Source organism: Rhopilema esculentum, chromosome 4 (assembly GCF_057945365.1).
Source record: "Rhopilema esculentum isolate cy_ngs chromosome 4, ASM5794536v1, whole genome shotgun sequence".
NCBI classification, from domain to species: Eukaryota; Metazoa; Cnidaria; class Scyphozoa; order Rhizostomeae; family Rhizostomatidae; genus Rhopilema; species Rhopilema esculentum.
Window position 1 is genome coordinate 4,622,736 of NC_142818.1, and position 12,544 is coordinate 4,635,279.

General features: G+C 34.9%; 1 protein-coding gene across 3 annotated transcripts in view; it reads left to right on the forward strand.

The window, feature by feature from the left end:
• Positions 1 to 12,544, forward strand: part of LOC135691054 (inositol hexakisphosphate and diphosphoinositol-pentakisphosphate kinase 2) — a 28,074-nt gene that overhangs the window by 12,639 nt on the left and 2,891 nt on the right. The window contains exons 9-22 of one of the 3 annotated variants that reach the window (XM_065208795.2): positions 1,112 to 1,138; positions 2,412 to 2,533; positions 2,981 to 3,096; positions 3,557 to 3,623; positions 4,065 to 4,212; positions 4,441 to 4,505; positions 5,043 to 5,128; positions 5,382 to 5,454; positions 6,418 to 6,551; positions 7,024 to 7,138; positions 7,676 to 7,952; positions 8,569 to 8,727; positions 9,259 to 9,462; positions 12,147 to 12,233. In XM_065208795.2, coding sequence (XP_065064867.2) covers positions 1,112 to 1,138; positions 2,412 to 2,533; positions 2,981 to 3,096; positions 3,557 to 3,623; positions 4,065 to 4,212; positions 4,441 to 4,505; positions 5,043 to 5,128; positions 5,382 to 5,454; positions 6,418 to 6,551; positions 7,024 to 7,138; positions 7,676 to 7,952; positions 8,569 to 8,727; positions 9,259 to 9,462; positions 12,147 to 12,233 — 1,680 coding nt within the window. The remainder of the gene's footprint in view (positions 1 to 1,111; positions 1,139 to 2,411; positions 2,534 to 2,980; positions 3,097 to 3,556; positions 3,624 to 4,064; positions 4,213 to 4,440; positions 4,506 to 5,042; positions 5,129 to 5,381; positions 5,455 to 6,417; positions 6,552 to 7,023; positions 7,139 to 7,675; positions 7,953 to 8,568; positions 8,728 to 9,258; positions 9,463 to 12,146; positions 12,234 to 12,544) is intronic. The other 2 variants (XM_065208796.2, XM_065208797.2) reach the window with 2 other exon arrangements.

Sequence of the window (12,544 nt, forward strand, 5' to 3'; positions counted from 1 at the left end):
CCTTTGTAAGCTGTTGAATAAAATGATTTGCTCTGCAGCTGCCCCTGTACAAATGTGCTTTTACTATCTTCTAAGTTGATAATTCCGTGTCAGTCTTTGTAGCTAGGCAGAGTCAGTCTCAAAACGTTGGTAGATAACAGACACCGTACGTTCCGGCAAAAATTTGTAGATCGTGGAATGTTTGTGTATTGTCTCTGATATTAGTGAGATTTCAGTTCAGCGCGACATGCAGTGCAATTAGAGGAGCGTAGTATTTGAGACCTTCTACGAGATAATGTCACAGTACCACTTTAGTTTTTACAACCCTCTTCTATTCAAAACATAAGATTGAAAAAGAAAAATAAAGTGCCTGCAACAATTCTTTGTACATTTTACTAAATATTTTAATACCTTAAACTGCTTCCCCCATTTTCCCTCCAAACAATGTTGTTTTATGCTAATCTGAGAAGTTTATTGTGGTCCAAGGGCCTCCTTTCAGGTTCTTATGATACCAAACTTGACAGCGAAAATTAAAACTAAAACATAGAAGGGAATTAATTGATTTAGATTAGAAAAAGTGTAAAATACGCCAAAATCGTAAATCATTAAATGTCTGCAATAGGTTAATAAGTGAAAAATGCTTATGGTAATATTTTGATATAATTGTATGTTCTCCACGTCTAAGTGAAGCTTCCCTTCAGAAGGCCACATTCCTAAACACTGTATGTTAGTAGCTTCGGAAATATCAACAATATTTAACCGCTGATAGATTGAATTCAACTTAATAAAAAGTAATAGTTTATGACCGTTTCTACCTTTCATGCTTAAGATTGAATTGAGCGTAGCTACGTCATAATAGATCACTGCTCAGTCCTTTATTGTTCTCAGTAATTTGATATTGATTCATTAGTAGAATTTTATGCCTTTCTTGCCTGCTTGTATCCTGGTAGTAGTTCGTGGGCCCTCTTCTTTTTAAATTCTCGATAAACAACACCCTAAAACTCATGTTACCTATTTTCCCGCCATCACAATGGCTTACAATTCATTTTTAACTCCTTGATACAAAATTCCAATAAGCATTTCTTAAGAATTTGAATGGACTTGTATTAATAGTGTTCTATTTTGCATTTAGCCTATGGCCTCTACAGTAATCGCTACGGTAAGTCCTTAGGTTTACAAATCGTAGGCTACGTTTCAGCTCTCTTAAATGTCTGATCAAATGTAAAGGTCAAAGGTCGTTTGGTCATAGGTTGTTATGTCAAAAAAGTCAGGTCAAAGGTTTAAAATTTAGGTTATAGGTTAAAGGTTACTTCTGATGTAAAAGTAGGGCTGATAGATTCAGCTGTTGTAACATAATTTTTTAGAAATAGTTTTCTGGCAGAACAGGTTTACTCATGTTATTTTCATAGCCTGGTGTTTACTTTCCCTATAAGTCACAATTCCCATAAGAAAATTCCCACAAACTGCGAGCATGCATGCATTTCAAAAATTTGTGTAGCCCATTTTGGCTGTAATGGAGAATTTTCGAAAATTTCGAATCCTGATTAACTAGAACTCAAGTTTCATTTCAGACGTTTGCTTAACTTCAGAGATTCCTTTTGCTCATTAAGTAAACATGGCTTTGAGTTTTTAAACTAGAGATTCTGAGTTGACCAAGCATAGAAATCTCAATATGTGGAACCTGCTGGTTGGGAGTTTTAACAGAAATTAGCTTTATTCTAGGAACATTGGTTCATGATTTCAGTAGTCCTAAATATAAGCTACAGCTGCATTTGAGATTGTAGTTGTAACTTAATGTTTGTCGCAGAAGAGTTTTTTACTTTTCCGGAGGAGAGATGAAACAATCCACTACGCACATTTAGGCATGAGTAGTACGAGTGATAAACGAACGTCTCCATCTTAAATTATTTTTCTTGTAGTTATTGTCCAATGTTGATTGTACTGTACTTACTCTGTATTCTTAAAGGCATCGTGTTTTATCCGTTTAGCAATATACTCCTGTATAGCATAGAAAACGTCATAGTTTGTTTTCGAGTTTTCCTATCAACTTTGGTCATTGATTTTATGAAATAATACCATTGCTGCGCCATCAGAGATCTTAATATACTTTAATTTTCGTATGCATTATTTAAGCTATATTTGAGTACTATTGAATATCGTATAGATGTTAATACTTTTCTCTACCCTGTTTTGAAGGGATTCAGTGTTTTTCTTTGTTATCATTTTATCAAGTTTTCTCTATAAAATCAGTGATAACCTATTCCGTAAACTTTCATGTCGCTTTCTTACTTTTTCTCGATCTGCTAAAAGGCTTACTTAATATTTTACGTACTCAACTAATTAATCTTTTCATGAATCATTCTACTCTTTTCTTGCCTATTCGTTGATATTTTTTCATCGATTTCTAAATCAATATTTTCCATTTCAAATAGGCGAGTATGGGCTGATACCTGGTTGTGGGTTTTTACGCCTCCACAGCACATATAGGCATGATCTGAAAATATATGCTTCTGATGAAGGAAGAGTGCAAATGACAGCAGCTGCTTTTGCTAAAGCAAGTATTAACTGTATTTTATCTGCTACACGGAGTGCTTATTTAATTTCCTACTCGTCGTTGAGAATTATATTGCATCTAATTTACAATGGTAGAGCAAAATGTGGCAAAAGTAGTCAGCAAAGTTCAGTTCATGCTTAATTTTGGATATTTGAAATCTTCTATAAAATCTGTACCAAAAAATAGATTGGTTATATCAAGTTAATATGCAAAATACGATGATACAAACATTTGAGATGAAGACAAATTTTTGAGGGAATTGGCAAGGGATAGAGCTCTTTTTGTACTCAAACCCAGTTACGTGACATCTAAATACTATTTAAGTGGATAAAAAGTGAGAATTAAAAGATCTATGCATTACCGCCCTTATTGTTTGTTTGTTTTTATGTTGTTTGTTTATGTGTCTTGGAATTTTCGGGTAGATGTAATGCTCTTGTTTCGTTTAAGGGCTTGCTACAGCTTGAAGGTGAACTGCCTCCAATTCTTGCTTCGCTGGTGAAAAATGATAAATATGTCAATGGAATGCTGGACACTACTGCAGATGTCTCTTTAAAGATGCTACAGTGAGTTAGAAAAATATGAAGTTCGCTAGATGTGGAAATATCAAATCAAACTGAGACCTTAAAGCGTGGAATGACGAGTTCATCAGTGTTCATCTTTAGCACCATTGCTGTTCATTCTCAATTTAAATGATTTTCACGATTGATCAGAGAAAGTTAGATATACGCCACGCTTTCACACGAATCTATTTGTTGATTGATTGACAAAATGTGACAACGACCTTCATATTGGCCCTTGATAAGCTAGAAAGACATTTTTCCACAAAATATACTTGAACATATATTTCCACACATGCATAGATAATGGGTCTTTGTAGAAAACCCTGCAGAATAGCGAATTTGGAGAAAATCAAGTTTTATAGTGTCGCTATGAACTATCATTGTGAAGGTATATTAGCTTAATATCTACGGGATTGTAAAATTAGTATAAGCAACTGATTCATGCCAATGTTTGCCATTTTAGTGTAAAATCAGAGCTGCATCATATAATGCATATCGAAGACGACTTTACAGAAGAACAGAGACAGCAAGTAAGTTATTTTTGTTTGCAAATTTAATGTTTGGCGGTTACCGTAATATCAGGTTTTTCTGCTTAGAAAATTAAGGTTGGAATGTAGTATAGTCAGGGACGATTGAGAAATTTTTGCTTTGAGTAACGAGTTTCAGTGGATAGTGGAACAAATTTGGTACATTTCAGCAAAGGGGGAAGTTCGTAGAGCTAGCGAGCCGAAGGGGCTTTTCCAGCTGTACTATTGTATTTGAGATTTTGTGTCAAGGACCCTTCTTTTTCTTTTCCTAGCAATACGTTCTTGGCTGGAGGAATTTTAAAGCTTTTTCCAAACTGTTTTGTTTGTTAAAAAGGAACAGCCTGATAAATATCATTATAGTTGCAGGGAATGCTCGTTGCTGCATGAGCTCTTGGTAAACAATATGGTTAATTCTGGTTGTTTATATTTGTTTTTTTCTTCTAGCTGGCACCAACCAATGCAAATTCACTACTACGTGCTTTGAATGGTATCAAAAATCCACATTTGATGTGTGAAAAGGTTTATGATGGGGTGAAATCATTGACTGCCCAGATCAGTGCGTTGTGTGAAAAGCCAGATGTTGATCCAAACGGTACGTATTAAAGTGATTTACCTGCAGAGGTCAACATGTCATTAACCTGAAGAAGTTTTTGTCTTTTATTAACAATTACGGTATATGAAAATGGTACTTTGGGAAATTCTCTTCTAAAGCTTTTTTCTTTAGGTAACGAGCACATGATATTTAATAGAGTAAGCTCTTTGATTTTCCAATTGATTTGAGATACGTGCTGATGTGAATTTTTCATTATTCAATTAACAGCTCCGATCTTGTATCACGATGAAAGCATTAGGCTTATGGAGCATCGCTGGCAGAAGCTTGAGAAGGTTGGCACCGTTCTTTGTTTATTTTCACTTGTGTTATCATTTAAAAGATGTCTCATTATAAAGCCAACTTTAGAAGAAATTCGTTTCTTTGTATGCTTGCTCGATTCAATACATATCTTCGCATTGGGTACTGTGTCATCCAGTGCTTGTAAATTTTTTTTTGCAAATCATATGTAAAGTATTTGATATTTTTACGTTTTCAAGCATTTTTTGAATTCCCTGTCTAGCAGCTTAGAGAGAGGCAGAGGAGCTTACATGTGTTGACAGAAAGCGTTTGTAAAAATCGAAACAAATGATGCCTGCACAGTCCAAAAGAGGAAACGTAAATGACCTTATTTAAGAAAATAATCGTTAATAAATAAGATCTTTTAAAATTTGTACAGTATTTATTATAGACAGATGGTCTGGCATCTGTCGACTTACATTAAAAGAAGTTCAACTGCTATCTGTCAATTTGAATTAAGACCGTTTGATTAAGATGAAGGCAAGGTCTCTCAAGTCTCTTAAAATTGAAATTTTGTTTAATTTTTCCTATAGGATTTCAAAATGGGCGATGGGAAATATGATATCAGCCTCATACCGGATATCTATGACTGTGTGAAATATGATTACTTGCATAACAGGTTTGTAGAAACCCCTAACATAAATTTGTGTCAAAATGAATTAGGTCACCTCGGAATAGGCTGGTAATGACATCTGATAAAGGGAACTTAAAATGTATCATTGAAATCAATTAAATAGCAAACTTATTATATCAAATTCAGTTATAAGCATTTATACCTGTGGATTTTTACTTTCATATTCAATTTTATCTTCACTAACTTTATTGAATAGCCAAAGCTCTAAACATTTTTCATTTATATGAATTTTGATTAGGTCATTAGGTCTGAAGAACATCCCTGAATTGTTCGAGATGTCAAAGTCTCTAGCAGACATCGTTATTCCTCAGGTACGTTTTTGTTCAATAGTATGCCTGCAATAAGTCACTGAAACGCCAAACGACTACATGTTAATGCTACTATTTTTATTACTTCTTCCTTAGGTAAATATCACACGAGTTACGCTTTGTAGCCTGATTAATGTTCGAACCAAGCATGTAACTCGGAGTTGTGACTTAGAACCGCCAAAGCCAATAGCGTGTATAGTTTGCCTATACGGCACCTTATGGAAGATTGGCAGATTGTGATTTTCATTGAGTCACATACATATTTTATAGCAAACCAACATTTTTTAAAGAGAAAAAGGGGATTGTTGAATTCAACCTTGCTAATTGACCTAAGTATGGAGATCAAAAGACTTTAATGCTCTAATAAAATGATTTCCATGAACCTACCAATGCCATTAAAAATCGTACAGTAACGAAGTGATCATTGGGTTATCAAAGGGAATAGTCTTTTGGAACAAGCAAATGATGCTCTTTAGTGTCATGGCTAGAAAACAGCCTCCATCGCAGCTGCCAACTATAAATTTCTTATTAGGGGTAGCTAATTGGTCAAAACGAAGGAGCCAATCAAAACAACTCTTCTTCTTCTCATATTGCCTTCGATTGGCAACTGGATATAGATTTTTGCTTGACCTTATGTTAATATTTTTTTGGCGGTGAGAACTTAAAAATGCCTTTGAAAAAAGCAAAAATTTTCCAATACGGGTCAAAAATTCCATCTTGCTCTTTTAGACCCTTATTCTGACGTTTTATATTCTGAGGACAATGCTTTAGTATGTTGTAAAAAGTTTGCTTTATTCAATACCAAATTTCATTAACCGACCTTTTGTATTCTGTGGAGTCGAACGAAATTGCCTTAGTATTACATGGAACCTAACTGATTTTCGATTTTTATGCTGTTGGTTGATTATATATAGCTTTTACAAATTTTTAATATGAAATATGTTTATTCATTTTCCTTTTTAATAGGAGTATGGCATAACTAAGAAAGAAAAATTAGACATTTCAAAGCAAGTTTGCAATCGGTTGCTGAAGAAAATAAGAGCAGATTTGAAACACACGGTGGATAATGAAAATGAAACAGTGCACAGACTGGATCCTAGGTTTAATTTTAAGATTTTAGATTCTCTTCAGCTCGCTTACTTATGATCGTCGGTACACCATGAAGCACAATTTATAAGAACCTGTTTTTATACTCAAACCTGCAATCTAAACAGTAATTTTAGACCACTAAAATATCCACATTGTATGGCCTGGTTTTGACCTCATCGGAAGAAAGCTGGGAATTTCGGTATAGCTAATCAAGTTTTGAAGTTGCAAAATACCGCAAAACAGGCAATTCAAAAAAATGACTAGAAAGCACAAATTTTATAAAGGAACCTGAACCTTATGTGACTGAAGTGTACTCATTGAACAAAAATCTACCCTCGCTTATCTGAAAAATGCAGATTTTTATGCATGGATATCTTCTTTATAACAAATAGGCAATCTGACTATTTTTGCTCTTTATATTTCATGCCAGCATAAACAAAAAAGTTTCTATATATAGATATTCATAATATTTTTGTTTAAAAGGTATTCAAAAGATGTTGTCACTCCCCATCGACACGTGAGAACAAGGTTGTACTTCACCAGTGAGAGTCACGTGCACTGTATGCTAGCTGGCCTTCGTTATGGCGAAGTTTGTGATGTAAGTTTACGTTTCTTTGCATTTCTGCTAAAGTTAGATTAATCCTAAGGCTGAATCAGTAAGCAATAATAGATTTTTTAAGGACTTTTCATAAAACTTAGTTCTAAAAAATTTTTATATGTGTTAATTTTTTTGCTTTGTCATATAACATACGTAAGTTATTCTCAGTAGTATTAGAAAGATAGTCAGGATTTAAAAAGTACATGGATGGCGCTCTCGGGTTTTTAACATTTTGCAAATATGTTTACGTTTGATAATAAATTTGAAATCTCATATCATACTACTTAAAAGCTATATTTTATGCACAAATAATGCCATTTTAAACTTAATTAGCAAGGCGCAATTAGTATAAGTCACGTAAGTTTACTGGAAAGGTTTATTTTTTTCATAGAAAATTTTGAGTAACAAGGATATAATTTGAATTGTACAATTAGCTCACTTTGATATTAAACCAGTTCTCTCTCAAAAAGCAAGATTGAAATTACCGCCTATACTTTCCATTTCCTTTGAGAAATTTGATATTTGTTACTTTTTAAGGAAATCAATGACGAGCAATGGAAAAGAGCATGTGACTACATCGGTGAGGTCTCAGAGCTGAGTTATCTCACGCAAATAGTTTTGATGCAGTATGAAGATCCGATGGCAGATCCACATTCAGACAACAGATTTCACGTGGAGCTCTATTTCAGCCCTGGCCTAAAAACTCCTGATCAGATCATAAAAATTGGCAAAAGGAAGGCAGACACAAGGAGTGGGAGAAATCAATCGAATTCAAAGACCGAAGAGGATTATGATAAGAGAAGGGCCAAAGAAAGTATGTAAAATTATCTTGAACCTAAATTTCAAGTAGGTATGTATCTATCTATAGATAATAGCAGGAAAAAATTATCTAGTTATTATAATGTTTTAGGAGCTGATCATAGAGAAATGTCCATGATAATATAATTACTAAAATACCAACTGTTTATGAACTCCATACATATAAAACTACATACATATAAACGCAGTAACAAAACACGTGTGTACGGGATTACACGGGTGAATTACATACGGGACTTGGTGTACATACGGGATACTAATTATGTGAACATTACAGTTATGCTTCGTGATTCTATGAAACTATCTGATGTTCGTGGGAGCTTGTTATTTGTGTTTTATACCTGTACCCGAGTTGTCCGTCCTAAATACCGATAATGCTGGACTGTTAGGAGTCTGGCCACCCAGGGGGTTTCAACAATTTTCTAGTCCCGACTTTGATCCCTGCTCACAATTGATTGTCGCTTTTTTTGTACTTCTTGTTCGTTTTTTTCTCACCCCCCGTCAATTAAGCTAACTGTCGAACTTGTTTGTTCGTTTCGCTCCTCCCATCTTTTAATCTTAAAAACTATCTGTAGTTGTAGTTTTTGAATTATCATTTTTTTCACATCCAGAATCTTCACACACAAGAACTAGGCGATCTTCAGACGGAGACAACGACACCCAGTCAATTGTGTCTGCAGTAGAGCATCGCATGCCAGTCACTGTTTTGCAATACAACAAGGCAATTACTAAAGGCCTAAGATCTTCTCCGCCCCCTATGAAGTTTCAAGGTAAAGCTCTTGTATTATAGCAAGCAAGACTGCTATAGATGATTTGGAGTAACTTTGCGAAAGTTGAGACATACACTTGTACACTCTTAAGCAATTTGCTTTTTAGGGAAAGTGCCTACTTGAAATATTTAATTTAGTAGCTTGTTTCACCTACATATATCTAAAAACAGGTATGAAGAATAGTGTACACTAATGCAGTGTGTCTAATCATAAGGTGCTACTTCATATGTCGGTTTTATACGAGTAATTAACAGTGTATAAGTTGGAGTAGGACTTCTGTTCCTGGGAGAGCGTAGTGCCAAAGCCAGAAAGTGTGCCAACAAAATCTTCCAAACTTCTAAAATGGCTGTCAATTAATAACTAAGTAGAAAGTTTTGAGGTGTCTTCTATTTTAGATAACCATTATTCAATGTCAGTACACGGTTAATGGTGATATTTTTCAGAAACTTTTCTTCCTTGAGCTTTTCTGGAATTGTTTTTATAATTCGTTTGTATATCGAATTGATTTGTTGTCGTTTTTTGCTTCCAAAGGTCCTGCGATGCCTCCTCCCTATGTGCCAAAGTATTCACTCAGATCAATCAAATCAATCGGCGGTAGTAGACAATCCTCGTCTCAAGAAAATCTCAGAACTTGCAGTGCACCGCTTACTTCCACGTCTCAAAGCTCAATTTTTTCAACGCCTTCATCCTTGCGAGCTAAAAAGAATATTGACCCATTAATGACGAGGAGTGTTGGTGAGTCTTACGACATTTCATTTCATTCGTCTCCGCTTTTACTTTGGCCTCTTTCGTGAAAGGAGGCTCTTGATTTTCCTTTGCAATTTAAGAACACACATGATTTCCTTGTTGTTTTGGTTTATAATTAGAATGAGGCATCAATTTTCTAACCTTCAAAGATTAATTGCGAATTTTCTTTTAAAGAGATTCAGTCAACAGTGTATTTATTTATGGATACAGTTTCAACAATATATTCCTTCCTATAAAACATAAATGGTAAACACTTATTTACCAATGAATTACATTTATAAAATTAAAAAAATGCTTTTCATATTTAATAAAGGTTTTCCCTTATTACAAAACCAATCATAAAGTTTCGTCTTTTATGCGTATAAATTCTAAGTTTTATACTAATGGCTACCATAGTAACTAAAAAATATATATTTGCGCATCGATTTTGCTTAAGATTTGAGTAATTCTTGTTGGTGTTGGATGGTTGTCATGGATAAGGCAAACCATTATCGACATTGTTCCACAGATGCTTCCTACATTTGATGCTGGTTTGATTTCCTACAGCTGTATCATAGATTGTTCTGCCTAATACCATGGAACACATCTCAAAATAGCTCAACAACAAAGAATCTTGTTATTCCTAAATAATTCCTTCATTGCATTTTTGCTTTAGATATTTCCAATGTGCAGCAAAAGGGTTCCCTATTTTTGTGCTATCTTAAAATTTTACGGTGCGATTGGTTAGTTCTGAAGTGTGTTTTCATTGCTAGAAAATGTTTTAAAGAAGCACTGAAGATATCATTTTGCATTGCATACTTTTGACGTTTCTTGGAAATGACACTCGTAGACTACCTACTAAGACATTATTATTTGCTAAGCAACCTGCTCCAGTTCTTTTATACTTACTACAACAAAAAAGTCAATTCCTAGGCCAGTTGCGTAAACTGCGGCTTTGAACATTAAAGACTCATTGCCAACAATGGGCCTTTGCGAGCGTTGCGACGATCAATGGCAGTAAACTTCTACGGATTAACCAAAGTTGATTTCAGACTGTCTAAAAATGCATTATGGGATGCTTGCGTAGCGCAGTGGCTCATTGTTAGCAATGAGTCTTTAAACAAACTTTGTACGTGGAGTATTTTGCCGCAAACCCTTTTACTGCTCGGGATCATACGGTCAACTTTGAAAACACGGTAGTTTCTCATTGAATTTGACCGCGCTTGCAGTTGATTTGTTGTTTTCTTTAAATTATTTTTGTTACTTATAAAGGTTAAATCGCTCGATTTTTAATCTAATTGTAGGTAAAACGCATGTTAGCCGTGACACAACATTTTCCACTTTTTCTTACCTATTATGAAAGAATTTAATCTTCAACTCACCTTTTGAAAACAATTTATAATAAATATAGTAGGCATTATTTGAAAATAATCTCCTATATTGGGCAGGATTTAAAGAAAATTCTTCATTTTCAAAAAGAGGGGTACAATTTAAAATGAACTTTAAATTGGTTTTATAGGCATCGACAATGATTGCTATTGTTCCTAGAAACGAAACTTTTTATTATTATTTTAAAATGGTTTGAAGTTGTGGATAAAATGGTAGATTGTGCATATAAATATGAAAGTAATTTCGACGTGTTTTTGTGAGTTTCATAAGTGTGGTACATTTTGTTGTGTAAATTAAATTTAAAGTGATCTATCATAGCTTGTAAAGTGCAACTCTCGTGACGATTTACAAACAATCAATTAAGTACGTGCTCGTGAATGCAGTGTTTCGATTGGGTTGGAGACTGGGGAGCGGAAAATGGGGGTAGGAGAACTGTGAAGGTTGAGGATTGGGTTCTGAAGGATTTTAGGGTTTGGAAACTGGGGGGATTGTAAGGCTGGAGAACTGGAGGATGGAAAGGCTGGAGAACTGGGGGATCGGAAGGCTGGATAACTGGGGGATATTAGGATTGGAGAACTGGGGTTCCGAGGACTGAGGTGATTTGGGGGCTCGGTAACTGTGGCATTGTAAGGCTGGAGAACTAGGGGATCGGAAGGCTGGAGAACTGGGGTTCCGAGGACTGAGGTTATTTGGGGGTTCAGTAACCAAGTCATTGTAAGGCTGAAGAACTGGGGGATCGGAGGACTGAGGTATTTGAAGGTTTGGAAACTGGGCGACTAGAGGATTGGAAAACTGGTGGGTCGAACGACTGAGAAAATTGAGGACAGTGGAACTTTGGGATTGGTAGGCTTGAGAACTGGGGACTAAAAGAGGTTGTTTTATAGTAAAGAAATTGTGTCTAGTTTCAATAAATTCATTTATTAAATCATACATCAATCGTTTTTTATTAAAAAATATTTATTTAAAAAATTGAGGTCAAAGATTAAGAACCCTCATGGGTAAGCATAATTTAAAATGTCAGAAAATCAAATTAGTGCGCAGGTGATTTATTTTGTTGTATAAAAAATGATATTTTTTAGGATTTACTTATTTACTTTGTTAACATTAAATTGAAGTCATTTCTCAGCATAGTATCAGGATTGTTTTAAACATATTTTGATCGGCGCTTATCAAGTCACGCAGAAGAATTGTTTAAAATTGGTTTTCCCCTTGCACATTACTCCACAGTAACGTTTTATATTTTTGCCAACTGATCTTAAGCACTATTTCATTATGCACTTTATGTTTTACTTTGCACCAACCAGAACAGCAAAATCCTGATTTCGTCCCAGTATTACCCCGGAGGAGAAAAATGTCTGAGCCAATCTTAACTCAGCCCTTCCGAAGCCATGGTAAGTCGAACCTGGTTTTTGACCTCGCTATCGCACTTTATAGCGCTGTATTTCGCGTGAGAATGAAGCTGCCATTTCGATAAAACGTTTTAAATAGGAGTTAATGTTTCATTTTATAGAAAGTTAATGTATCATTTTATAGAATTCCATGATATAATTTTTAATGAGGTTTATCACGTTTCTGTACTCGTTCCTTCTTGTTAAATTTTAATTCTTGTGCTGTTTCTAGTGTTTTATGTAGTGGCATGGCGGGAGGTGTTTGCTCCTCCACTCGGCAGTTTGCTCCTCCGCTTAGCTAGGAAGTTTCTCTC